The sequence below is a fragment of the Phyllobates terribilis genome, unplaced genomic scaffold (assembly GCF_046119375.1).
Source record: "Phyllobates terribilis strain yellow unplaced genomic scaffold, ASM4611937v1 Scaffold_12__6_contigs__length_324123572, whole genome shotgun sequence".
NCBI lineage: Eukaryota > Metazoa > Chordata > Amphibia > Anura > Dendrobatidae > Phyllobates > Phyllobates terribilis.
This window is the reverse complement of record NW_027362772.1, coordinates 238,915,262-238,940,188: the sequence shown is the minus strand read 5'-3', so window position 1 is coordinate 238,940,188 and position 24,927 is coordinate 238,915,262. Positions and strand designations below refer to the sequence as shown.

Below are 24,927 nucleotides of genomic sequence, written 5' to 3'. Positions count from 1 at the left end.
GTGTCAACCTCTAAAACTAGATAGTGCGCATGCGTCCAATGATAGCCTAGGAAGCGGTATATTCCTCCCTCGAGTCGATGGTGGAGGCGCATGCGCGATAGGAAGTTATACCCCAAATGTGCAGTGTAATATGGGGGTATGGGGAAGCGCATGAAGTTTTTTAAAATAAGGACAGTGACAGGGACTGAGAAGTATGGGGTCGGCTGCAGTAACATGAAGGAGCTGAGGAAGAAAGGCTGTGCCAAGTTCAAGGTGCAGCCCTGTGTGTATGTAATGTGTATATGTTATGTATGTATACATGTGTGTATGTGTAGTGTATGTGTATAATCTGTATATATATGTATTATGTGTGTTTATGGATTATATCTCTATAATATGTATATCTTATGTATGTATTACATGTATGTATGTATTATAGATCTACAGTATATGTGTATGTTTATTACTGTTTTTGTAATATTACATGTCTGTGCATTCTATGTGTTTTATGTTTTGTATGTATTGTGTGTATTTGTATCAGATGTATTATGTGTGTTTATGGTGTGTGTATTACATGTGTGTGTGTGTGTGTGTATATATGTATTACATGTGTATGTATTATATATCTATATGTGTGTATATGTATAATGTGAGTATATATGTGTGTATGTAGTGTATATGTATAATGTGTGTATGTATTACCTATCTATATGTGTGTATATGTATAATGTGAGTATATATGTTATATTTGTATGTAGTGTATATGTATAATGTGTGAATGTATTATATATCTATATGTGTGTATATGTATAGTGTGAGTATATATTTGTTATATGTGTGTATGTAGTGTATATGTATAATGTGTGTATGTATTGTATATCTATATGTGTGTATAGGTTGTGTACAGATTACATCGGTAGCTTAGATCTCGGTGGGTTGTTTCTGCAGGAGTTGCATGGATCTCTTTATATCCCATGTGCATATTCCCTTTTTTTATACATATTCTGTTATGATTATATATATATATATATATATATATTTCTGTTACTGCTCTGTACCAACTAGTATGGAGTTTGCAGCATATTTCTACCAGTCGTGCACATGGAGGAATAGACTGGGAGAATCTCGCCTCTGTAAATGTTTGCCCATATGAACAGCTGAGTTCGCCTGTACCACACTCCTATCCTCCACTGTTGTGTTATCCACTGTTTAGCCCTGACACAACCCCTTTAAGGCCCCCTTCACAGTTTATGTCCATATATGGCCCGTTTTTTTAAGAACCGCAAATACGTACTTACGCCCACCCATTGTATTCAGTGGTGGTGCCCATATGTCAGGTTTTTCACACGGAACGTGTGTCCGTGTGAAAAACCCACAGACATGTACTTTTTTACCTGCAGCATGTAGGAAATGCGTGCCACACACTGATAATATCCGTGTGTCATCAGCGTGACACGTAACAGCATCTGGGAAAAACTTTATATTCATCGTTTTTCACAGACGTCGGGTGCTGAATCAAACTCTCATCATTGTCACCTGATCTCCCTGCGATCAGCAATACTAGGCGCCGCTGATGAGACTTGTAGTCAGCACCCGCTGTGTATCACGCTTATTAAATAAATAAAAAATGGCGTGGGGTTCCACTTAATTTTCCTAACCAGCTGAGGGTAAGCCAACAGCTGGAGGCTGGTGTTAATATTCTGGGAAGGGGCCATAAGCCATAAATGTTCCCAGCTTATTAATATCAGCTCACAGCTGTTTGCTTAGTCTTTACTGGTTAGTAAAACAGGGAGGGACTGCAAAAAATATATTTATTTAAACAATAAATACAAGTACAGAAGAATAAGCAAACAAAGCACTGATTATATAGCACACCTGACATTTATATCTGTCTATCTATCTATCTACCTATCTATTATGCTCCCCATCATTATCTATCTCTATCTTTGAACATTTTAAATACATAACACACTTTCATTTCTATGCTGCATTTCATTCCATATGTATCACACTGACAGCGCACCGATGTCACATGGATGTCACACAGGTACACACAGACATGGACCACGGATCTCACCAGTACTAGATTCTCCAGTACCGGAATCACCAGGACGTGTGAAGATAGATAAAACCTGTTCTATCCTAGCCATAAATCCAGGCTGTCCATGGTGCTGGAATCACATCCTGATCCCTGTGTGGGGGTGTGCACACTGTGACGCTCGGCTGTGGGAAACCATCTACCCCCATCGTGCCCTGACAGCACTTGGGCCCCAAGTCATCATTGCTGGTTCCTCATGTGTTGGCTTATTTTGCCTTCATATGAAACCGTATCGCCACATTTTCTTGATTGATTTTATATCAGTGGAAATAAAAGTCCATCTATGGCTATGTTCACACGTGGTATTTTTGCAGCAATTTTTTTTTCTGCGGCCAAAACCTTCACTCTTTGGCGTAAAAACGCTGCGTATAAAAAGTAGTAAATAGCTGTGTTTTTGTTTTGTTGCATTTTTCAGGTGGATTATGTGTGATTTTTCTGCAGTTGATGTTGCAATTGTTATGTTGTGTATTTTGCAGTTTCTCATGACTTTCAGGCTGCGTTCCCACAATGAGTTTTTGATGCTGCATCAAAAAAACGCAACATGTGATCTGCACATGACTGTATTAAAAAAAGTTTTGTTAAAGCCAAATATCAGAAATTATCAAAAACAAAGCAGCTTTATTTAAAACATGTCAAACCAATAAAAGACAAAAATTGCAGTGTCAAAAATGCGATAAAGATGCGTGTAAAAAAAAAAAAAAAAAAACTGCACAAAAAAATGACCTACCGTATTTTTCAGACTATAAGACGCACCGAACCATAAGATTCACCCCAAATTTAGATGAAGAAATAGGAAAAAAATTATTTTTAATGTGAAAATGGGGGGCCGTCTTATCTTCTGAACTTAGCTTACCGAAGGACGGCAGTGGAGCGGGGTCACAGGAGGCAGGAGCTGGGTCGTCGCTGCAGGAAGGCAGCCAGCAGCAGTGGGGCGATGCCGCGGGCTCTGGGCTGGGAGGAGGGGGTGTCTCGGCGGTGCGAGGCTTTGGGCCCTGGGCTGGGAGGAGGGGTGTCCCGGCGGTGCGAGGCTGTGGGCCCTGGGCTGAGAGGAGAGGGTGTCTCGGCGGTGTGAGGCTTCGGGCTCTGGGCTGGGAGGAGGGGTGTCCCGGCGGTGCGAGGCTGTGGGCCCTGGGCTGCTAGGAGAGGGTGTCTCGGCAGTGCGAGGCTGCGGGTCCTGGGCTGGGAGGAGGGGTGTCCCGGCAGTGCGAGGCTGCAGGCCATGGGTGGGAGGAGGGGGTGTCTCGGCGGTGTGAGGCTTCGGGCCCTGGGCTGGGAGGAGGGGTGTCCCGGCGGTGCGAGGCTGTGGGCCCTGGACTGGGAGGAGGGGTGTCCTGTCAGTTCTAGGCTGCGGGCCATGGGCGGGAGGAGGGGGTGTCCCGGCGCTGCGAGGCTGCGGGCCCTGGGCTGGGAGGAGAGGTTGTCCCAGGGGTGCGAGGCTGAGGACCCTGAGCTGGGAGGAGGGGGTGTCTCGGCAGTGCGAGGCTGCGGGCCATGGGTGGGAGGAGGGGGTGTCCCGGCGCTGCGAGGCTCCGGGCCCTGGGCTGGGAGGAGGGGTGTCCCGGCGGTGCGAGGCTGTGGGCCCTGGGCTGGGAGGAGAGGGTGTCTTGGCGGTGTGAGGCTTCGGGCTCTGGGCTGGGCGGAGGGGTGTCCCGGCGGTGCGAGGCTGTGGGCCCTGGGCTGGGAGGAGAGTGTGTCTCGGCAGTGCGAGACTGCGGACCCTTGGCTGGGAGTAGGGGGTGTCTCGGCGCTGCGAGACTGCAGGACCTGGGCTGAGAGGAGAGGGTGTCCCGGCGGTGCGAGGCTGCGGACCCTGGACTGGGAGGAGAGGGTGTCCCGGCGGTGCGAGGCTGCGGGCCCTGGACTGGGAGGAGTGGGTATCCCGGCGGTGCGAGGCTGCGGGCCCTGGACTGGGAGGAGAGGGTGTCCTGGCGGTGCGATGCTGCGGACCCTGGGCTCGGAGGAGAGGGTGTCCTGGCGGTTCGAGGCTGCGGGCCCTGGCTGGGAGGAGAGGGTGTCCCGGCAGTGGGAGGCGGGAGGCTTTGATCTCCAGTGGGCTGCAGGAAAATATTGGAGGTGTGAGGCAGGCGCGAAGTCCGGCCCCAATGCTGAACCTGCTGTCAGTCAGTGCCGGGGCTTTTACAAAACTAAAAGCTAAGTGTCTACAACCAAAAAACGTACCAAAAAAAACTGCTGCTATGTTTAAACATAGCCTATTAATTAGAAGGCAGATAGAAGTATCCACTTACACTTATTGTGCCCCAGTTGTACAGAGCTTTAATATATGTAGGGCAGGAACTGAAAGCGAGGTGTGAACTGGGCATGAAGGGTGGGAATATTGCATATGGATGTTCATTACAATCTTGAATGTTTTACATCAATTTCCTTATCTGGTTTGGAAATGCACTGATTTATTTATTTTTATCTGACTCGTAGCTACCCCCTAAGACCACCCGGGTTTGTTTGTGTGAAGACGGCACAGAATTAAGTGATGAATATCTGATGAGTCTTGCAGATCACACAGATCTTGTCCTACTTTCTCCAGGACAGACTTGGGAGGGATGTGAGTATTTCACTTTTCCTGATGCTTATTGAATACATTGGCTTACAAGGGCGGACAGCGCTCTCTGGTGTGGGAATGGGTCAGATGGCTTCCGGGTGCCAGAGAGGTGGACGGCTCCTTGTGTGGGGAAAGGGAAGGCGGTCAGCTCCTGGGTGTGGGGGGGTGCGGCGGGGGTGGGTTTTTTTGGTGAATGGGGCGGATGGCTTCCAGGTGTCAGGGGGGCGGGGGGGGTTGGACGGCTCCCGGGAGAGGGGGAGGGAATGTGGACAGCTCCTGGGTGCGGGCCGTGGGGCGGACAGCTCAGGGGGTCTGGGAGAGGGAAGGTGGATGGCTCATGGGGGGAAGGGGGCCGACGACTTCCAGGGGAGGGTCGGATGGCTTCCAGGGCGGGGAGAGGGAAGGTGGATGGCTCCTGGGTGTAGAGGGGTGGGTGGCGGCGGATGGCTCCCAGGGCGGGAGAGGGAAGGTGGACGGCTCCCGGGGGGTAGGAGGAGAGGGAAGACGGACGACTCCTGGGTGCCGGGGGGGGGAGGGGGGGCAGATGGCTTTTGGGTGTTGGGAGGGCGGCAAAAGGCTCCCGGGGGTAGGAGACTGCTGGGTGTGGGGGGGGGGGGCCAGATGGCTTCCGGGTGCTGTGGAGGGAGGGCGGACACGGCTCCTGGATGAGGGGGGGGGAGGGGTGGGCCAGATGGCTTCCGGGTGCTGGGGAGGGGGGAAGACGGCTCCTGGGTGCGGGGGGGGGGGGGAGGGATAGGCCAAATGGCTTCCGGGTGCTGGGGGGAGGGCTTACGGCTCCTGGGGGAGAGGGAAAGCGGACGGTTCTTGGGTGCGGGGGGGAAGGGATAAGACACATGGCTTCTGGGTGCTGGGGGGGGGGGGCGGACGGCTCCTTGGGGAGAGGAAAGGCGAGCTCCGGTGGCGGTGGGGGTTTGAGAGAGGGAAGGTGGACCTCAGTCATGATGTTCTTAATGAGTCTATAGTGATTATTAGCGATCATAGAGGTTTTGCTATTTCCACCCAAATTGTCCTGCAGCAGCCATGTGAGCACAGAATCTCTGTAAGGAACAAACTTGTTCTTCCCTTTCCCAGCAGCTTGATCAGCCAACGATGAGATCACCAACCCCAAAGTTGTCAAGGACTTGTTGATGTTACTTCCTTCCTTGAGGCGTTCTCCAGCAGCATTGGTTTTGGACACTCTCTCGCTGCCAGCCAGGTCTACCAGGTTGACCTTACTGACACGTTCTCCTGAGTTACCAGACTGATGGTCAAACAAGGTCTGCGCACAAACAAGGTCTCCACAATGCATTTTGTGTTCAGATCCAGCTCTCTCCGGTTCACGGGCCGGACCCTGACGGCCACTTTCACCTTGCTATCCGACATGTTCTCCTCAGATCCGGAGCCCCTCCAGCGCCGCTGCCCGGAGCCACACGATCCGTCTCAGATCAAGTGTTTAGAGGAATCTCCAGAGCGATGCTGCAAATGTCGCCTAGATGTCACAGGAAAAGGAACTTCTGGGGTAAGAAAGCCCATCCCGGTACCGAGCAGCGCAGTGTATCCTCCTCCTCCTCACATAAGGATACACTGGCCCGCGAACCAGAGAGAGCTGGATCTGAACACAAAATGCATTGTGGAGATGGAAGGGAACCAGACAGTGCTGCATCCTCTACCGGCCAGCAACAAGCAAGGAGGAGACAACAGAAAACCACCAAAGGTATTTGTTTTCGATTACTGCTTCTGGTCAATGGATGAGAAAATCACGGAGAAATATGCAGGTCAGGAAGTGGTTTTTAAGTGCCTTCGGGAGGGAATTCTTGATAATGCCTTTCAGGGATACAACGCATGCATTTTTGTATTGCATGCAAACAGGTTCAGGAAAGTCTTTCTCTATGATGGGCACAGCGGACCAGCCTGGATTGATTCCACGGCTCTGCTGTGCTTTATTCCTGAGAGCGGCAGAGGAAGAAAATGACTCTCAGACTTTCAAAGTGGAGGTATCCTATATGGAAATTTACAACGAGAAGGTCAGAGATCTTTTAGACCCCAAAGGAAGCCGACAATCCCTTAAAGTCAGCGAGCACAAGGTCTTGGGACAATACGTTGATGGTTTATCTCAATTAGCTGTAACTACATTTGAGGATATTGAATCTTTAATGTCTGAAGGAAATAAATCTCTTACTGTTGCTGCAACAAACATGAATGAAGAAAGCAGCCGATCACATGCTGTATTTAACATTATTTTGACGCAGACCTTGTTTGGCCATCAGTCTGGTAACTCCGGAGAACGTGTCAGTAAGGTCAGCCTGGTAGACCTGGCTGGCAGCGAGAGAGTGTCCAAAACCAATGCTGCTGGAGAACTCCTCAAGGAAGAAAGTAACATCAACAAGTCCTTGACAACTTTGGGGTTGGTGATCTCATCGTTGGCTGATCAAGCTGCTGGGAAAGGGAAGAACAAGTTTGTTCCTTACAGATATTCTATGCTCACATGGCTGCTGAAGGACAATTTGGTTGGAAATAGCAAAACCGCTATGATCGCTACAATCAGCCCAGCAGCCGACAACTATGTCTAGTAATTATTAGCATACATTCATCGTACCTCCTTGGCTTCATACCATTGCCCCGGCGTGCAGCAGTGCCTTTTACCTTCCAATTTGAGACGCTGTAGAAATGTTCACATTTGCTGCCATCTGCATTAAAAAAATAAAGCAGCCTTCCAAGGTGGTTAAAAATATCCTGTGGTTTGTAGCTGCTGTGCAGACCTGTGTCACTGTGGTCATGGATAATGCTTCAGTTTGAATGTAAACCCTTTGTTTCTATGTGTACAATAGAATCACAACTAAACCCATCAAGTTCTTCATTAATATATATATACCGTATATATTTTTTTTGCTGCGGCAGACATGGTGACAGACTTTGACCGCTTGCTAAATGCAATTTACACGAGACAGCCACAATTTATTGAAGCAGCTAGAAAAATCCAGACTGACGGACAAGGTCCACAGATGAGGAAGATTATTCAGGACATCATCCAGAACCTGGATGACAACGCTAAGGCAGAAGAGCGGGAAGACGACGAGGCTTGGTTTATAGGTTGGTTGATATTTTCTCTCCTTAAAGTGGTTGGCATGCCATAGACATTGGTGTCACAGGGCTAGGATATGCCACCAATGTTTGAAAGATGGCAATCTGACTGCTGGGTGGGGTTGGCAGGAAAATGATGTGCCATTATGTCGAGCCATGATGGCAGTAGATCTCTAACTCGATAAAGTTGCCTAGCCCTGCCTTAGCGTAAATGAAGATGTATATATAAGGGAATGCTGTATGCGTCACGTCTCGGATTTTCACCACAGAAGACAGATATGGGGCAGCAGATCTGTGATGCTTTGGGAGTGTTTGCTCACAGCCCTGTGGTTTTCTTCTATTTTCTTTCCTAGGAGTAGAGAAGCGATTCAAGAACAAGTCCAGTTACATGAGGGAGAGCTGCAAGAGAAGAATCCGCAGTTACGTTACGGAAGTAAGTACATATTCTGCTTTCCTGTCAAGGAGTTTTCTAATAGGACAAAAGAACAACTGTCTATTGGAGTCCACAACCCTCATCCTCCGGCCATACAGCCATGATAGATGGGAGCCCTTCCCCACCGGGAGAGCTGCCGCGGAGAACATCTCTCTCACTGCAGAACTTGGCATGACCATATACTTTATGAAGATCTCTTGATTTCGGTGGGTGCTTAGTAATGCTATGAGGCTGCAAGGCAACTTTCTAAGCAATGGCAAATCTCCTGGTAATAGCAGCTCAGTATCTGAAGAAGAGCCGCCATACAAAACGTATTGTTCTGACGGCACATGCCCTTTAATGCGTAGAAGAACAAATTCTTGAAGGGTATTTCGGTCGTAGCAAATGATGGGTAAGTGCTAAAATTCACCATCATTTACTGATTAGTGGAAGTCTCATGCTGTGACCGCTAACAATTTCTAGAATGAAGGTAAAGCACCTTGTGATGACACGGGGTCTTCAGTGGGCGAAACACTACTCAGACAACACAGGGTGAGGGTAAAACAGCGTGGCAATACTTTATTGAACCGCCAAACGGACAGTAAACACATAGAATGGTCCCAGCAAATACTCAAGATGGTACAACATTACACAGTCTCACCCTTCCTTCTCTGCCCACCTGGGAGAGAACAGCTGCGACTTTGGGACTTTCAGGGCCAACTACCTCAACCAGTGGCCCCCTGCTTGTACCCCCACAGAGAGGAGATAGCGGCAAGCTTAGGAAGCTAGCAGTCCATCAAGGTACAAGACCAGGAGACCCGAGGGTCCCACCCTCACCTCTCCCCAGAGTTTTCATGGGGCCAGAGGGTCGGCGGGTCCCAATCTGACTTCTCCAAAAGTATCCATGTGTTCCAGGTGACCGGAGTGTCCCACCTGGCAACCCCAAACAACATATCCATGGGGCCAGGCGACTTCATCGTCCCAACCTGGTCTCCCCAAATGTATCAGTGGGCTCTCTGATGATCAATGGAGCAGATCCGTATCCATCCAGTCAGGGCCATACACCCTTAGGCTGGAATCATGTAGAATCCAAATCTGTGTCTCTTTGAGTAAAGCCATTGTTAGGCGTCGGGCATTTGCTGGATCTGAAATGGGTTCAGAGCCATCTGAGGATTCTGTGGTCTCCCATTCAGGTCCAGCCAGGGCTGATGTTGCACAGCATTTCCTTCAGTCCCAACGCCTAGTTAGTGCACGAGATACTTGGGTTGTATCTCGGGTGTTTGTGCCTAGCACTATGAAGTATAGGTTGCGGAGGGAGTCAGGGCTCCGGCAGCCTAAGTCCAAGATGCATCACACTGAGCATGCCCGTGACATGGCCAACCGTGATTGGTGGTTCGGGAACCAGCAGATCCGGTGACCTGGCACCGCCTGATTGGTCACAGGTGACGTCACCAATGGTGCGACAGTGGGGCAGGGCTTAATCTTTAAAAGGCCCGCCCACAAACATGGCAGCGCGCTCAGATCATTTGAGCAAGTGATGCCGTTGTGTGGAAAACTCTGTTCCACGTGCTCCCTATCTGTTCACTCCGTGGCCTGCCAATGCCAGAGTTCGCTCGGCTGATTAGCCCAGGTCGCATAGGCAGGTTAGCTCCATAGAGGCAGGTAGCTTCGCCTGGCAGCCTGGCTCAGCCAAAGGGGTCGCCTATCACCCCGAGCAGCCTACAGACGTCCTGTGCACGGCTAACGCCGGTTCGCCACGTGGAGTTGAACCCATCAGTCCGGTAGCACGCCGGCTGGGGGCACGTGTACCCGTTGGCGTAGTCACACACGCATCCTAGCGCCGCCAGAGTAGTCCCTGTGCAGTAACAGGGCTACAGATAGTTTTCCGGTCGCTCATCTCACGTGCTGCTAGCGGAGATTGTGCGAACCGTTATACCCATTCCTGTGTGCTGTAACACGGAAGGGCTTATCGTTTAAGTTGGTTGTGTACCTTTTCACCCGGAAAGTGTTCGGCAGCAGTCCACCAGGCTGCATTGTGGACCCCGGGGTCGGTTGCGTTCCATTTAAATAAAGTTGTCTGCAACCGCCCTCCTAACAGCCATGCTACAAAGCTAGCTGACGGTCTGAGAGAGTCTGAACTTTGATTCTCCTTGTCAAGTCTCTTTCCAATTTCTGTTTCAAATCTCACTGCTACAGGAGCATATCTCCTTTTTAAGTAGACAGACACAGGTCAAGAGTTAGGGATGGTATCATTCCACAGGGCTCAGGTCTCATTGTTTGTGCATATAATCAATTTACATATTTGGTATAGGAGGGGGCTCTTTAAATCAATATCTAGCTGGCTTTTAGTACAATATGTAATTAGCATATTAACAAACATCATTGTTCACAGACCCTAGAGGAGACAACAATCAGGGTTATACTAATAATCGTATGACCTTCTTGAGCAGCCACAGAAATACACATACATTTACAAGTCAACATAAACACAATAGTGTATTTCTCTTGGTTTAACAAATCTAATTATCTGGCTGATTAAGATTATAAGCTGTATCGTCACACTCCTCCTTCTGAGATTTCCCTGGATGTTCAGGATCTGTGGGATACCCAACCCCTTTGTTGTCTTGGCTTGGGTCCCCGCAGATGGACCCCCACCAGCAGGATATCCCAAGCTATACTTCTCCTTTTCTTTACTGTCCCACTTCACATATCCTTTTTTTGTAGTCTGCTGCCACCATTGAGAGGATCTGCACACAACTCCTTGTGACCATAGATTTTGCTAATCTTGAATATTGTAATAATGTTAGAATAGTACAAAGAAACAGATCTTTCGGTCTAGTAAGACCTTCATCAGTGTACACAATGTTTAAGGTAGGAACTATGCACTTTTGAAGTATGATAAGTGGTTTCAATATAGCAGTCCTGTGAGGAGACTAAGCCGGCAGTATGAACGCGGCGTCCACCGCTAGTTCAATGGGCGCACCAGTGGGATTTGACTAGGCCACTCCAAAACATTTACATGTTTCCCCTTAACCCCTTAAGGACCGAGCCACTTTGTACGTTAATGACCGGGCCAATTTTTTCAATTCTGACCACTGTCACTTTATGCTTTATATTCTCATTCTTCCAACAAAATTTACAAAACCATTTTTTTTAGGGACCACATCACATTTGAAGTCACTTTGAGGTGTCTATATGACAGAAAATGCCCAAAAGTGACACCATTCTAAAAACTGCACCCCTCAAGGAACTCAAAACCACATTCAAGAAGTTTATTAACCCTTCTTCACAAGAACTGATGCAATGAGGAAGAAAAAAATTAACATTTAACTTTTTTTCGCAAAATCTTAAATTTAGACCAAATTTTTTTTATTTTCACAAGGGTAACAGATAAAAATGGACCCCAAAATGTATTGTGCAATTGCTTCTGAACATGCTGATACCAAATATGTGGCGGAAAACTACTGTTTGGGCGCATGGCAGGGTTCGGAAGTGAAGGAGCGCAATTTGACTTTTTGAATTCAAAATTTGCTGGAATAATCAGCAAACGCCATGTTGCGTTTGGAGAGCCCCTGATGTGCCTAAATAATGGAAACCCCCACAAGTAACCACATTTTGGAAACTAGACCTCTCAATGAACTTATCTAGATGTGTGGTGAGCACTTTGAACACCCAGGTGCTTCACAGAAGTTTATAACATAAAGACGTGAAAAAAAAAATCACAAAAATTTTCTTTTAGCCCCAAATTTTTTATTTTCACAAGGGTAACAGGAGAAAATTGACCTCTCATTTTGTTGTGCCATTTCTCCTGAGCACGCCAATACCCTACATGTAATTGGCAACTACTTTTGAGGCACAGTGCAAAGGTCAGAAAGGAAGGAGCACCATATTATAGTACAGATTTTACTGTTATGGTTTGAGGGTGCCATGACCCACTGGGAGATCCCCTGAGGTGCCGTAACAGCAGATTCCCCCATAAATGACCCCATTTTACAAACTACACCTCTCAATGAACTCATCTAGGGGTGCAGTGATCATACTGACACCAAGGGTGTGTCACAGAATTTTATTCCATTGGGCAGTGAGGAAAAAATAATTACATTTTTACCGCAAAAAATTTTGTTTTAGCCCCAGATTTGACATTTTCACATTGGGATAATGGATAAAAATGGCACCAAAATGTGTCCCATAATTTCTGCTGAATGTGGCAATACCTCATATGTGGATGCGCAGTACTGCTTGGCCACACGGCGACACTCAGGAGGGACGGAGCGCTATTTGCCTCCTGGAGCGCAGATTTTCCTAGAATAGTTTGCGTACCCCATATACAGAGCCCCTAAATGCTAGAAGAGCAGAATCCCCCCTCAAGTGACCCCATTTTGGAAATTATACCCCTGCCAAACATGTGGACACTAAATGTGGTTTAGACATACTGTGGTGCTCAGAAGGGAGGGGGGATTTGGATTTGGGAGCTCAGAATTTGCTGAATTTCTTTTGGGGGATGAAGAGCCATTTAGCTTTTCCAGAGCCTTTGTACTACCAGTAACGTGGAAGCCCCCTATATTTCCATTAACACGTGACAGACCTGAGTGGGGGCTTTTATGTGAAGCTTCTATTGGGAACATTTTACATAACATTTTAGATCACATTTATCCTGCGCTCTACGCTGAGCACTTACTTTGGGGTTTCCATCTAAATCTCCAAATGACGTGATTCAGACGAAACCCTGGAGGGATCCATTCACTATAATGAGATGAGGCAGCAGAGTTACTCTGGACTCCGTCTGGCCTCTGTTCAGCGTTATCCTTCTTTTCAGAGGTGCACAAAACTGTGGCTGACCGCGCTTTTATTTACACCTAAATAGATGGACACCGCCGGATCATAGGTCAGACGGCGTCCACAGTGCCTCCATCTGTCTCATTACAGGGAGTCTTCCGTCAGGGGTTTCCGTCTGAATCACGTATTTCAGAGATTTACACGGAAACTCTGGTGTAAGCGCTCAGCGCAGAGCGCAGGATAAATGTGAGCAGAGCCTTACTGCGATCTTTGGAAGGCAGAATAAACAAATCTGCAGCAGGTGAAGAATTGGTTTTATTTATTTATTATGCCATTCCTCATGCGGTATAAAAGTGATTAGATGACTTTATGCTTCGGGTCGGTGCGATTACAGCGATGCCAGATTTATATCGGGTTTTTATGATTGACAGCTGTCACTCACTAAAAGACGCTTTTTTTTGCAAAAACTAATGTTTGCATCTCCATATTTAGAGAGCTATAATTTTTTCATATTTCAGCCAACAGAGTCATGTGATGGCTTGTTTTTTGCGGGACGAGTTGACGTTTTTATTGGTACCACTTTTGGGCAAATTAGATTTTTTTGATCGCTTTCTATTCAGATTTTTGGGAGGCAGAATGAACAAAACAATTTAGGATTTTTTTTTGTTGTTACTTGTGTGGTAAAATTGATAAGGCAGCTTTATTCTTTGGGTCAGTACGTTTACAGCGGTACCACATTTATGTAATTTTTTTATGTTTTTGCGCTTTTACATAATTATTTTTTCTATAAAAGTTTTATTATCTTTACATCGCTTTATTCTGAGCGCTGTAACTTTTACATTTTTTGGCTGATGGAGCTGTATGGCGGCTTGTTTTTTGCGGGACAAGATGACGTTTTCAGCGGTACCATTTTTATTTACATTCGTCTTTTTATTGCGTTTTATTCCACTTTTTTCCAGCGTATGATGAAAAGTCATAGTTTCTCATGTTTTTTTTTTTTTTTTTCGCTGGTCACTGAAAGGGTTAACTAGTGTGACACGTTTATAGATCGGGTCATTCCGGACGCGGCAATACCAAATATGTGTACTTTTTTGTTTATTTATTTATTTTACCTATAAATCTGTATTTATTAGTGTAATTTATTTATTTTCAACTTTTTTACTTAGTCCCACTATGGGACTTTCACTTTTTCACTTTTTTCATAGATATAATGTATTGCAATGCACTAGCATTGCAATACATTATACCTATATTGAAAGCTCCTGAGACTATGCTGTGCATTGGTCTCAGAAGCTTCGGTAACTTGGTGACCTGTGGGTCATCATGGCGACCCCTGGTCACCATGGCAACGGTCGGGCCCCCACGATGACGTCACAGGGGCGCCGAACTGAAGGCAGAGGGAGCTCCCAGCCCTCTGCCTGTCTCTTGGATGCTGCGATCGCGCTCGATCGCAGTATTCAGAGGGTTAACAGCCAGGGGCGGTGCTGATACCGCTCCTGGCTGTTTAGTGCCGGAGCTCAGCCACTGCCAGCGCTGCGCTCCGGCACTGATCGGGCGGCAGACGCTGAAATTTTAGCGTCTCCTGCTTCATCATGCTGTGATCGGTCAGTCCGATTCACTGACCGATCGCAGTGATCTGGGTGCAGGGACTGACGGCATGGGTCCCTGCACCCCTTCTAGTGCCGCTCAGCTTTCACGGACAGCTGTCGGCACTGAACTGGCACAGCGTGTTTACATGTTCAAAGCCATGACGGACACTTCACGGCAAGGAGCCGTACCTTACACCCGATCAGGCCGTGCAGTGTCCGTCATTGAGCGCTATGGGGTTAAACGACTCGAGTGTTGCTTTAGCAGTATGCTTTGGGTCATTGTCTTGTTGGAAGGTGAACCTCTATCCCAGTCTCAAATCACTGACAGACTGAAACAGGTTTTGCTCAAGAATATCCCTGGTGGCCAAAAAGTTTAATTTTCTGCCCACTTTCCATAAAGCCCACCTCTATACAGTATATGGCTTATTGTGGTCATATGGACAGATACTCCAGTCTCTGCTTAGGAACTCTGCAGCTCCTTCAGGGTTACCTTTTGGTCTCTGTGCTGCCTCTCTGATTAATGTCGGGCTGATAGTTTTGGTGGGCGGCCTTCTCTTGGCAGGTCTGTTGTGGTAACACATTCTTTCCATTTGATGATAATGGATTTGATGGTGCTCCGGGAGATCATCAGAGATTGGGATATTTTTTTTATAATCCAACCCCGACTTCTCAAAAACTATGTCCCTGACTTGTTTGGAGATCTCCTTCATGGTGTTGTTTGGAGATCTCCTTGGTCTTCATGGTGTTGTTTGGAGATCTCCTTGGTCTTCATGGTGGTGTTTGGTTAGTGGAGCCTCTTGCTTAATGGTGTTGCAGCCTCTGTGGCCTTTCAGAAAAGGTAAAGTGTATATACTGACAGACATGTGACATTAGATTGCACACAGGGGGACGTCCTGTCACTAAGCATGGGACTTATGAAGGTAATTGCTTGCACCTGAAATTTTTAGGGGTTTCATAGCAAAAGGGGTGAATACATCTGCACATGCCAAGTTTTAGTTTTTTGATCCCATAAATTTAATTGATGCCTAGATTTTTCTCACTTCACCAACTTAGATTATTTAGTGCTGATGCATCACACACAAATCGTATTACAAAAATATTTACACATAAGTTGTATTGTAACAAAATAGGTAAAAAGTCAAGAGGGGGTGGGGTTGGGAGGTGAATACTTTCGCACGCTGCTGTATATCCCGTGTGTTTTGTTGTTTTAGGTTCGGAGCTTTGACGTCGATCCAGCAGTGAAAGATGAATACGAGGCTCTCGTCCAGACCATGCACAATGCACTCAGCGCTGTGGATTTCAATGGAAGTTACTTTGATAGAAAAGAGATAAAGGCCACCCGTCTTTGTAATGCGCAGGGATGGTTTTCATGCCAAGTAAGACCTGTCCGCTGTTTATAATTTTCAATCTTACCTCATTCTATCCATTTATTCTGGGGATGTAAATACAATGGGAAACCAGTTCCTGGACAGATTACACTGATATGTGCAGGTTTATAGGAAAAGTAATAATTTGCTGAACGCTGGGTGTCCGACCACTGGGACCTGCACCGATCGGCAGAACTGGGAGCTTTAATTCCCGCTAGAATGGAGCTCAGTGCACCATTCATTCCTTATGGGGCTATTGAAAACTGCGCTTGGCTTTTTCCAGCAACCCCATAGAGAATGAATGGCGCAGCGGGCGCATGTGCGTAGGGTTGCGCCAGTCAGTGCAAGTCCCATTGGTTGGACCTCCACCGATCATGAGTTATCACCTATCCTGCGGATACGTGATACTTCTTTTCACTGAAGAACACCTTAATCTGTTTGTGGGGGATGAGGTCAGGAAGACCAAGTATTTACTCTGTTTTTGTGAAATCACCCATAGCTCTAAGGTGGGAACATTGTAAGCCTTGATTTACTGCACTTTTTTTTCATAAAAGGTGCTATAAAGTAAAATTGAAAGCAATGTGATGCTGCTCAAGTCTATGTGTCACTTGTATCTGGATTTCTGTCCTCTAGGGAGCATTTGACGAGAGCGACTGCGTTTCCAATCATTCCATCAATCCCTACAGTAACCAGGAGAGCAGAATTGTATTCAGTACATGGAACCTGGACCACGTGTAAGGACCTAGAAAAATGTGGTAACAAATAGCGCCTTTCTACACCATTCGATCCCTTGATCTTATACGCCCTAGATCCATACAGCTCCTGAATGGTGGAACCAGGCATATTGTTAATATACATATAATTAGAATTCAGAAGAGAGAGAAGTATGTAAAAGGCACTCTCGTATAACTGAAAACCAAAAAATAAAGATAGAAAATATTTTATTGAACATACACGATTAAAAACATTTAAAAGATAGAAAATATAACGGTCTCCACGAGACAATCAATGTGGAGATCCAACTTTAAAGGGAACTTGTCACGTCCTAGCTACTATCTACACGGCCCCCATAGCGTTGTTAGTAATGCAATGTGCATCACTAACAAGCTTTTTTCATTAAAATTGGTGCAGCTATAATGATTTTTTAACGTTTAATATACTTAGATCCTACCTGCTTGTTCAGTCATAGGGGTGTGCTTGTCATATTCAGTCATGGGTGGGCGCCGCATTCACTCACTGCTAGCGCCGCCCATGTATTTGAATCCTGCTCCCGGCAAGCGCTGATATTGTGAGGCGCAGGCACATTTGTACATGTCCGGACGCCTGCGCAGTAAGGCTGTGTGATTACCAGCTTCACTGCGCATGAGCTATGTTCCCCGCACATGCCCTGTGAAGCTGTGTAGTTCGCAAGAGATGTCAAAGCAATCGAAGCTTAAAATAAAAATGTAATTTCCAAGTCCTAAAAACGTGTGACCAAATGGTACTACCTGAAAGAATATAGGGTAAATGGATACGGTAGGAGCCCCATGCGTTTCGCCAATAACTATGGCTTAATCAGGGGTGTTACATATACATATAAATAAGCACTTAACTAAAACGTACATTACACTCATAGACACCTTAAAGTGAACCACACAAGTGATACATGCTGCCCAAAATATGGACAGCCTGTACCAGACACTGGATCTTTCATTTCAGCCGGATATGTCTTACTTTGAAACGCTGCAGCCGGTCCCCAATGGCTTTTCTCCACCCTATTCCTCTTGACTGACAGGTCTTTCCCTAAACACACACTATGGAAGAGACCTGTCACTTAAGAGAAGCCAGATTGAGAGCCGATTGGTACCGGCCTCTTGAATTAGTCAACCGAGCCGCATGGTCCATGGCCAGTAATGACTTAAGGGGTCTTCTAGTCTCGACCTCCGATTTTTATGATATTTTTGCAAATTTTATTTTTTTTTGGATAAAGCACAAGGATTTTTGGGATAGGGTTTTTACAATATATTTACACGTTTGAAGTATGCTTACACTTTTATAGAAAACGAAATCTGGAACTCTTGTATGAAGCATATAGAATATATGTTTATTTAGCAAGGCAATCAAAATTTAGTAACGTTTCGCTCTTAACATCGGCCTTCATCAGACTGAAATATACAATAAGAAAATGTGGACACATCAACTTTACTAAATGTTCTTGTTTATATATGTATCTTCTATTTGTGCTATATTCTGAGACAACTGGCTGATGTGTTGTGTAGAAAATTTGATTTCTATGATGTTCCACATTTTCAAAATAGTGTGTTTTGCCCTTTTTTATAACACAATATGTGTTATCTTATTTTGACACAAGTTGTGTATATAATTTTTCTTTCTTCTACATATTTTTTTTATTGAATATTTCAGTCTGATGAAGTAGAGACCAGAATGTTATCAAATTTGGATTGTTTTGCTAAATAAACACACATTCTTCATACAAGAGTGCCAGATTTTGTTTCTGTATATTTAAGGAGTGGTATCCTATCTGAGCACCTTTTGATTACGTAGTGACTTGTATCCATATTTATTGTGACCTTACAAATTTTTATATCATGAAAAATAAAGTACTGTAAAAGCGCAGTGAAATGGGCAAGAAAAACAAATCGGTGGCCATGATCCTGGTTGTTGTACTTGTCTGAAACAAAAGCAAAGACATGCTTAATTACTATGATTGTCGTTCTCTCCGGCAACAGAATTAAAAAAAAAAAAAAAGAAAAATGAGTATCAATTTTTGGCACAAAAAGGCCTGTAAATATTACAAAAAAAATTTCAACTTGATTGTGTTACAGGAGATAGGCACTTTATACTGAAAATGTTTGCACAAGCCCGACTCAATTGACCAATTGGTTCTGGAGATATTGTGGCCACTGATTTGGAAAAAAAAAGTGGTTTTGAGAAAAACAGGTTAAAGTTTTTCATACTGATTACACAGAGACACCTTTACGTACAATCAGCTATTCCAGGATCATGGAGAGATCCTTCCGCGTGCTCATAAAAACCCTCAGAGCTGCTCTCTTTTCTGTGTCTAGAACGGAGTCAGACGTGCGATTTAAACGAGCCTCGTCCCGAGTGTGCGCGTACATCTCCGCTTGCTGTCCAGTAGTCATTCCCATGACGTCCATTACTTTAACAATTGGCATAAATCCCTCGTTAAAAATATAATTATTGCCAAAAACGTAGCTACGTTCACAATCTTTGCTCCCGAATGAAGATGTTTCGGAGCAAAAGTTGAGTTGAACGATTCGTTGTTGTTTTGCGTTTCTGCTCCACCAAATCATCCGATGACAACTCTTCATAAATTGGCTTTATTACCTCCAATACTCTCTCTGTAAGAGGTGGTTTATCGTGATGGAAGGTTGCGAGTGTACCTTTTGGTTTTATGCCACTTTTCACCAGCTCTTTTTACCCGATGGGCAATTGTCATGTTGCGGTTTATCAACGGTGGAACTTTTATGATAGTTCGTGGCTCATATTTCTTTCCTCGTTTCCTTGACGCAGTCTCCGAATAGCCAACCCACAATACTTAGTGAGTTCAGCAATAACTTTATATGTTAACCTTCCAGCACCTTTGCCACCGATACCTTTATTTATTCTTTTTTGCATTGCAAAGTCTCATGCCCAGTCTTTTTTTCTACGTGGCCAACATATATATTTTTTCATCTTTATACGGCTTCGCATTTAAAATTCCGTGAAAAATGTTGCTGTCCTTGTTTACAATATACTTTTCGTGAAGAGCTCTGTGCTTCTGCGATCTCAAAAATATTTCAGTGATGGCATCAATCTCCATTTTACCCGCACTGCCTTCTTGACTTAAGGAGCACATTTCTTCGTGTGTTTCATACCATTCATTATAATCCTCAATATTGTTGTCCTTTTTTTTTTGTTCCACACACTACACGGTTGACACAACTTACTTTTAACGCGGGCATTGACTTTCTTCAAATGTTTTAGACTAGACACACCAAATAAAGATGAGAATAATAATAATTGGCGAAGAATCGATGTAAACATCGTTACAGCAGCACTTGACGTTCATTTTAAATCCTACACCTCGATGTTGCGTCTGGGAGAATTTTACATACTTTTTGCAAGTTTTGCGTATTACGAGTGATGGAATTGTTGAAAACCCTAAAAAAATTCAGAATGCAGTAACCAAATTCTCTCGAAACGGGCAACTCGATATTTTTCGAAGTTGTTAGTTTTTTTTGCCGACGTGCTCGCAAACTGTGAATCCTATTCACTCGTGTATTGGTTGCCTCAAAATATCTGTTTTTTTTTTTAGAGCGACATGGATGCGCTTCATAATCTCTCGACCTTTTTTTAATCCATTTCCACAAATTTTTTAAACCTCTAAAACTCACGAATAACTTCATTAGCGTCCATTCACTTCGACCTTCAACAGTGAACGCCTATAGTAACCAGAGTACAGCTTTCAGCATTGAAATATAAATAGATTCACTTATTAGATCTCTGATCAATGTGAGGTGATTACTTAGGGTGCTTTCGCACAGCGGACACTCGGACGCAACAGCCTACGTCTGATTGTCCGCCTCCTGTGGGCGTACACTTCCGAAAAAAGTGCACGGCAGAGCGCACGTTCACTCTGCCGTCACCATTGCGGTCTATGGCCCTGTCAGAGCACCCGTCCAGACCCCGTTTTACGGGGAATTTTAGGACGCATGCCCCGACGGGGACACAGAACGCTGTGTGAAAGCACTCTAAGAGTCATAATACTAAAGACTGCCACCCAATACCATTTATTGGGCAAGTTAATCCAAAAGCTAAGAAAGCATAAACGCACACAAGGCCGACGGACTGCTCCATTGTGCGCAGCGCGGTCCGAGCGCTGAGCGAGATCGCTCCCTATAAAGTGCTATAACTTTTTTAATATTGTGAATCGAGCTAGTGTTGCAGATATATTCTCCATACTAAATAAATGAAAAAAAAATTGATTTTTCCGATCCGCTAGACTAGAAGACCCCATTAAATGATGGAGCCAGTGTCTGATACATGCTACCTGTGGTTCGGGCACCATGCACCAGCTGTCAGGTTTTTTTTTATTCAAGTTTTGCATCAAAAAGGAAAGTTTTGAGGAAATCATGTTTGTGGCTAAATGTCAGACCCAAGTAGAGTTGTACAGCACCTCCTAATTATAAAAGGTTGGGATCATTACATACGAAGAGCAAATTTTCTGGATGAAATATTCCACAACTCAATGGTCTGTTGGGTTCGGCAGAACCTCGGGGTTCCGGATGTTACATCTGGAATATGGATTCTTTAGTACATTGGTATTTGGCCTAAAGAACATTCACCTTATTGGTCATCATCAGTCTCTCAGTAACAACTATAACTAAGTAGTGGCCGCATTAAATTTCTAGCAAGTTAACAATTATGTATTTTTATAAGGATCGAAAAGAAACGAACCATCCTGCCTCGTCTTGCCAAAGCTGTGAAGAAAAGTAAAGGGAGGCAAATCAACTGGGAATATTTCTTTGATCTCTTGTTCACTACTAAAAACCTGAAACTGGTTCAGATTTCCTGCCATAAGAAAACGTCTCACGACCGGGAATGTGACGAGGACTGGATTTACACCGAAGTACCTGCTAAGAGGTTCAAGAACTGAAAAGGAATTCTCAAGACAAACGTTTTGTCCCTTTTTTCATCCCCTTCCTCACCCCTGCAATTTTTTTTGGGTGCTGATATTTATATTATATGATTTTAATTTTTGTGTGGCAGCTATCTACTAACAGCGCCATGTATTAAAGAGAATGGCGAGGATCCAGATTTCGGCATATGATTCAAATTGACAGGACGCGGATGGCATCCATGTGCTGTCCTTTCACGTCACGGATCTATTCATTAAAATGAGTTTGGTCCACGCTTTGGACCAAATTCTGCTTTTTACATTTTAGGACATATATAGACGTACAAGATGGAATATTTTACCCAAACAGTGAATTTACAAAGTTATTTTTGCAATCTATATGCTTCTGTAGCAGACATCAGCAGGGAGGAAGGAAAATCTGTTTTGCTCCTTATAATGAATTAAGGTAACACAAAGTAGTATTGAATCCTAGATTAGAATCATGAATTAACAAACTCGGGTTGATATTTTAAGATTTTGCTAGAGGCACACATATACCTCATTTTCTAGGCAGAATAATGGCACATGCGCTGATGATTTTTTAATTTTTTTTGGTCTCAAATCACTGTTAAAATAAACCTTTTCTCTAATCTGGTGTTGATCTTAAAGTATTAAAGAATGTTTCATATCGTATGAGGGGTGATGTCCTGGGAACACTATGGTCGTTCATCTGTTGATTTAAGTCTGTTCACATGTAGCATAAATCCTGAGATTTTATCTTTCTGCACCAAAATAAGCAATAGGTTTTCTATGATTATGGCTTTATTTTTCAGCGTTTTCCTCTTTATTTGAAGTGTTTTTTTAAAGTATAGAAAAGCTTTGATTCTGCACTTAAAAGTGCAACAGCGTTTTTTTTTTTTTTTCAATTCTGCAACATCAAAAACTCACCAAAAAGTCATCGTGGGGATGTAGCTTTAGAGAAAAAATAAATTAAAAGTAAATGCACAGTGCAACAGCGTCTTTACATGCACAGCGGGCAGGAGTTTTCATAAGATCACATCCACTTCGCTTGGACAGGTAAATGCAGCAATATCTTCTGCACAAAAAAAACACCAAAAACACAACTGAAAAATGTGGGAATCCGGCATAAAAATATGATCTACACAGACTTAAAGAGGTAAATGATAATGGTTAAATAAAGTCCACAAAAAATATTTCTGCTCTAAGCTTGAAGGAAATCTGTCTGCCCAGAATGACTAGTCAGAGCAAGCACAGGCACTCGGTGCACCCTTGGTATGGCCATCTTCCCACCTACTGGTTTCTACTCTATAAAACCAGAGCTGTCAGTCAAATAGAGGAGGTGGTGGGGGCAGAGATGGAGGAAAAACAAGTATGTGGCAATTGCACTTAAATATTTGGCCACACCAAGGGTGCACAGATCACCTATACTTGGTTTGAAACACTGCTTGTTTTCCCTCTGTCGGATCCCATCACCCCTTATTCGATTGACAGCTCTGGCTTTACAGAGCCAGAGAAGGATGGTGATGGATGAAAAACAAATAGGTGGGAATAATAATAAGGTAGGTGTATATTAATGTTTGGCCACACCAAGGGTGCACCGAGCGCCTGTACTTCGTTTGAACAGTAATTCTGTGCTGACAGCCCCTTTTAATGAAGTGGTCTCCCCCAAAACATAAATTAAACTAAGCAGAAGGCAACATCAGGCTACTTCGCCCCCTATAAATAACATTACCTTTAGTGTAATAGTTGCTGTATTTATACAGCAAGTTCAAGCAAGGGAAAAAAGAGGTCCAGATTCTAATGCATATTACCAGGATTAAGAACGTTTGGCGTTCAAAACGCGTAGATTTTACGGTGGTCTCCCCCTTTATTTAATTTTTACATTGTGTATATCTTTTTAATGGATTAACAATAAAATCATGATTTTATCTGCAATTGGATCGGAAGCTGGACCTCTTTTTTTCCCTTGAAGTTGCATCTACAAACGCTGGGCAGTGGCCTCCTGCTTCCTCGCTATTAGGAACTGAACGGGTGAGCTGGTGTTTTTTTCTTCACATTTTGAACTGTTTATCCAGCATGCAAATTAAAGTTCTCAGTTGGTGTGGCGGAGCGCTCAGGGCATCGTTCTGCCCCCTGAATTATCTAGTCAGGCTGAGTCCCTGCATTCTGAAATTTTCACTTGCCCAGAGTGACCATTGCCTGAACAGAAACCTCCATTGTGCAAGCGAACACTGACCACGCAGCAGCCAAGCGAGCGTGCACACAGACCTTACTGCTGCAGCTGCTCACTACTCTTCAGGGTGTATCAGTGTTACGAGTGCTCGAAGCTGGGAGGTCTGTGCCACGTTTTCAGAAAATTGCAGCAAAAAAAAAAAAAAAAAGCATTGCATGAAAACGGCCTAAAGGGAGCAAACGGCAAGCTCGTAGAGCTAAAAGGGAGCAAACGGCGAGCTCGGAGGGCTAAAGGGGGCAAACGATGAGCTCGGAGGGCTAAAGGGGGCAAACGATGAGCTTGGAGGGCTACCGGGAGCAAACGGCGAGCTCGGAGGGCTAAAGGGGGCAAACGATGAGCTCGGAGGGCTAAAGGGGGCAAACGATGAGCTTGGAGGGCTACCGGGAGCAAACGGCGAGCTCGGAGGGTTAAAGGGGGAAAACGACGAGCTCAGAGGGCTAAAGAGAGCAAACAATGAGCTCGGAGGGCTAAAGGGAGCAAACGATGAGTTTGGAGGCAGCAGCTGTATAATACAGCCAGGATATAACTTGTGCTCCATAAATGTTCACCTCATCTTGGCATACACCCACAATGGATGTGGGAAGGGGTTACAAGAATGGGGCACAGCTGGTAATGGACAATAGTGGCGCAGTTTCTGGAAACAAGCCTTTTAACTCTATTCTCGCCCATGACTCGTCTGTCCAACTGAAGATTTTGGCTTCTCAGATCTACAAACACAGGTACCACTATCAATCAGAACAAGAGCCATTTTGTGTAATATTTTTTTTTTTTTAATTCCGTTAACATTGAACACAATATATATATCGTACATTATAGAATAATAAGGACGGTTGAGAACTCCATCAGTATGAAACAAAATCTAAAAAGATACAAAAACTAAACCTTTTTTGTGTGAACATAGCCGAACAGTGTTTAATAATAACCCCGAAAGGTTAAAGGGGACATTTTATTTTCCTGAAGCCTTTTGATTCGACGCTGCCTTGTTAAGAGCAATTTCCAACAGAATCCGATTCAAAGAAAGTGACGTACTTTTTTTTTTTCTTTCTTTCCACACCTGGCTGTTCAAGAACTTTTCGAAAAGAAAAAGAAAAAAAAAAAGTAAAAAAACAAACAAAACTCATATGAACAGCAGAGTGTATTTCCCATAGAAGTCAATGGGAAGAGTTTTCTAAGTGTTTTTGAAGCATTTTTAAA

At 44.6% G+C, this 24,927-nt stretch overlaps 1 protein-coding gene and 1 pseudogene across 1 annotated transcript; both read left to right on the top strand.

The window, feature by feature from the left end:
- Positions 1-17: 17 nt before the first annotated feature.
- Positions 18-24,849, top strand: DFFB (DNA fragmentation factor subunit beta). Its single transcript, XM_073656729.1, has 7 exons — positions 18-252; positions 4,511-4,637; positions 7,533-7,724; positions 8,069-8,148; positions 15,704-15,868; positions 16,493-16,593; positions 21,302-24,849. Exons 1-7 carry the CDS (start codon positions 139-141, stop codon positions 21,516-21,518), a joined length of 996 nt encoding a protein of 331 aa, XP_073512830.1. The 5' UTR covers positions 18-138; the 3' UTR covers positions 21,519-24,849.
- On the top strand, positions 5,733-7,524 carry LOC141172465 (kinesin-like protein KIF13A pseudogene; annotated as a pseudogene).
- Positions 24,850-24,927: the final 78 nt, after the last annotated feature.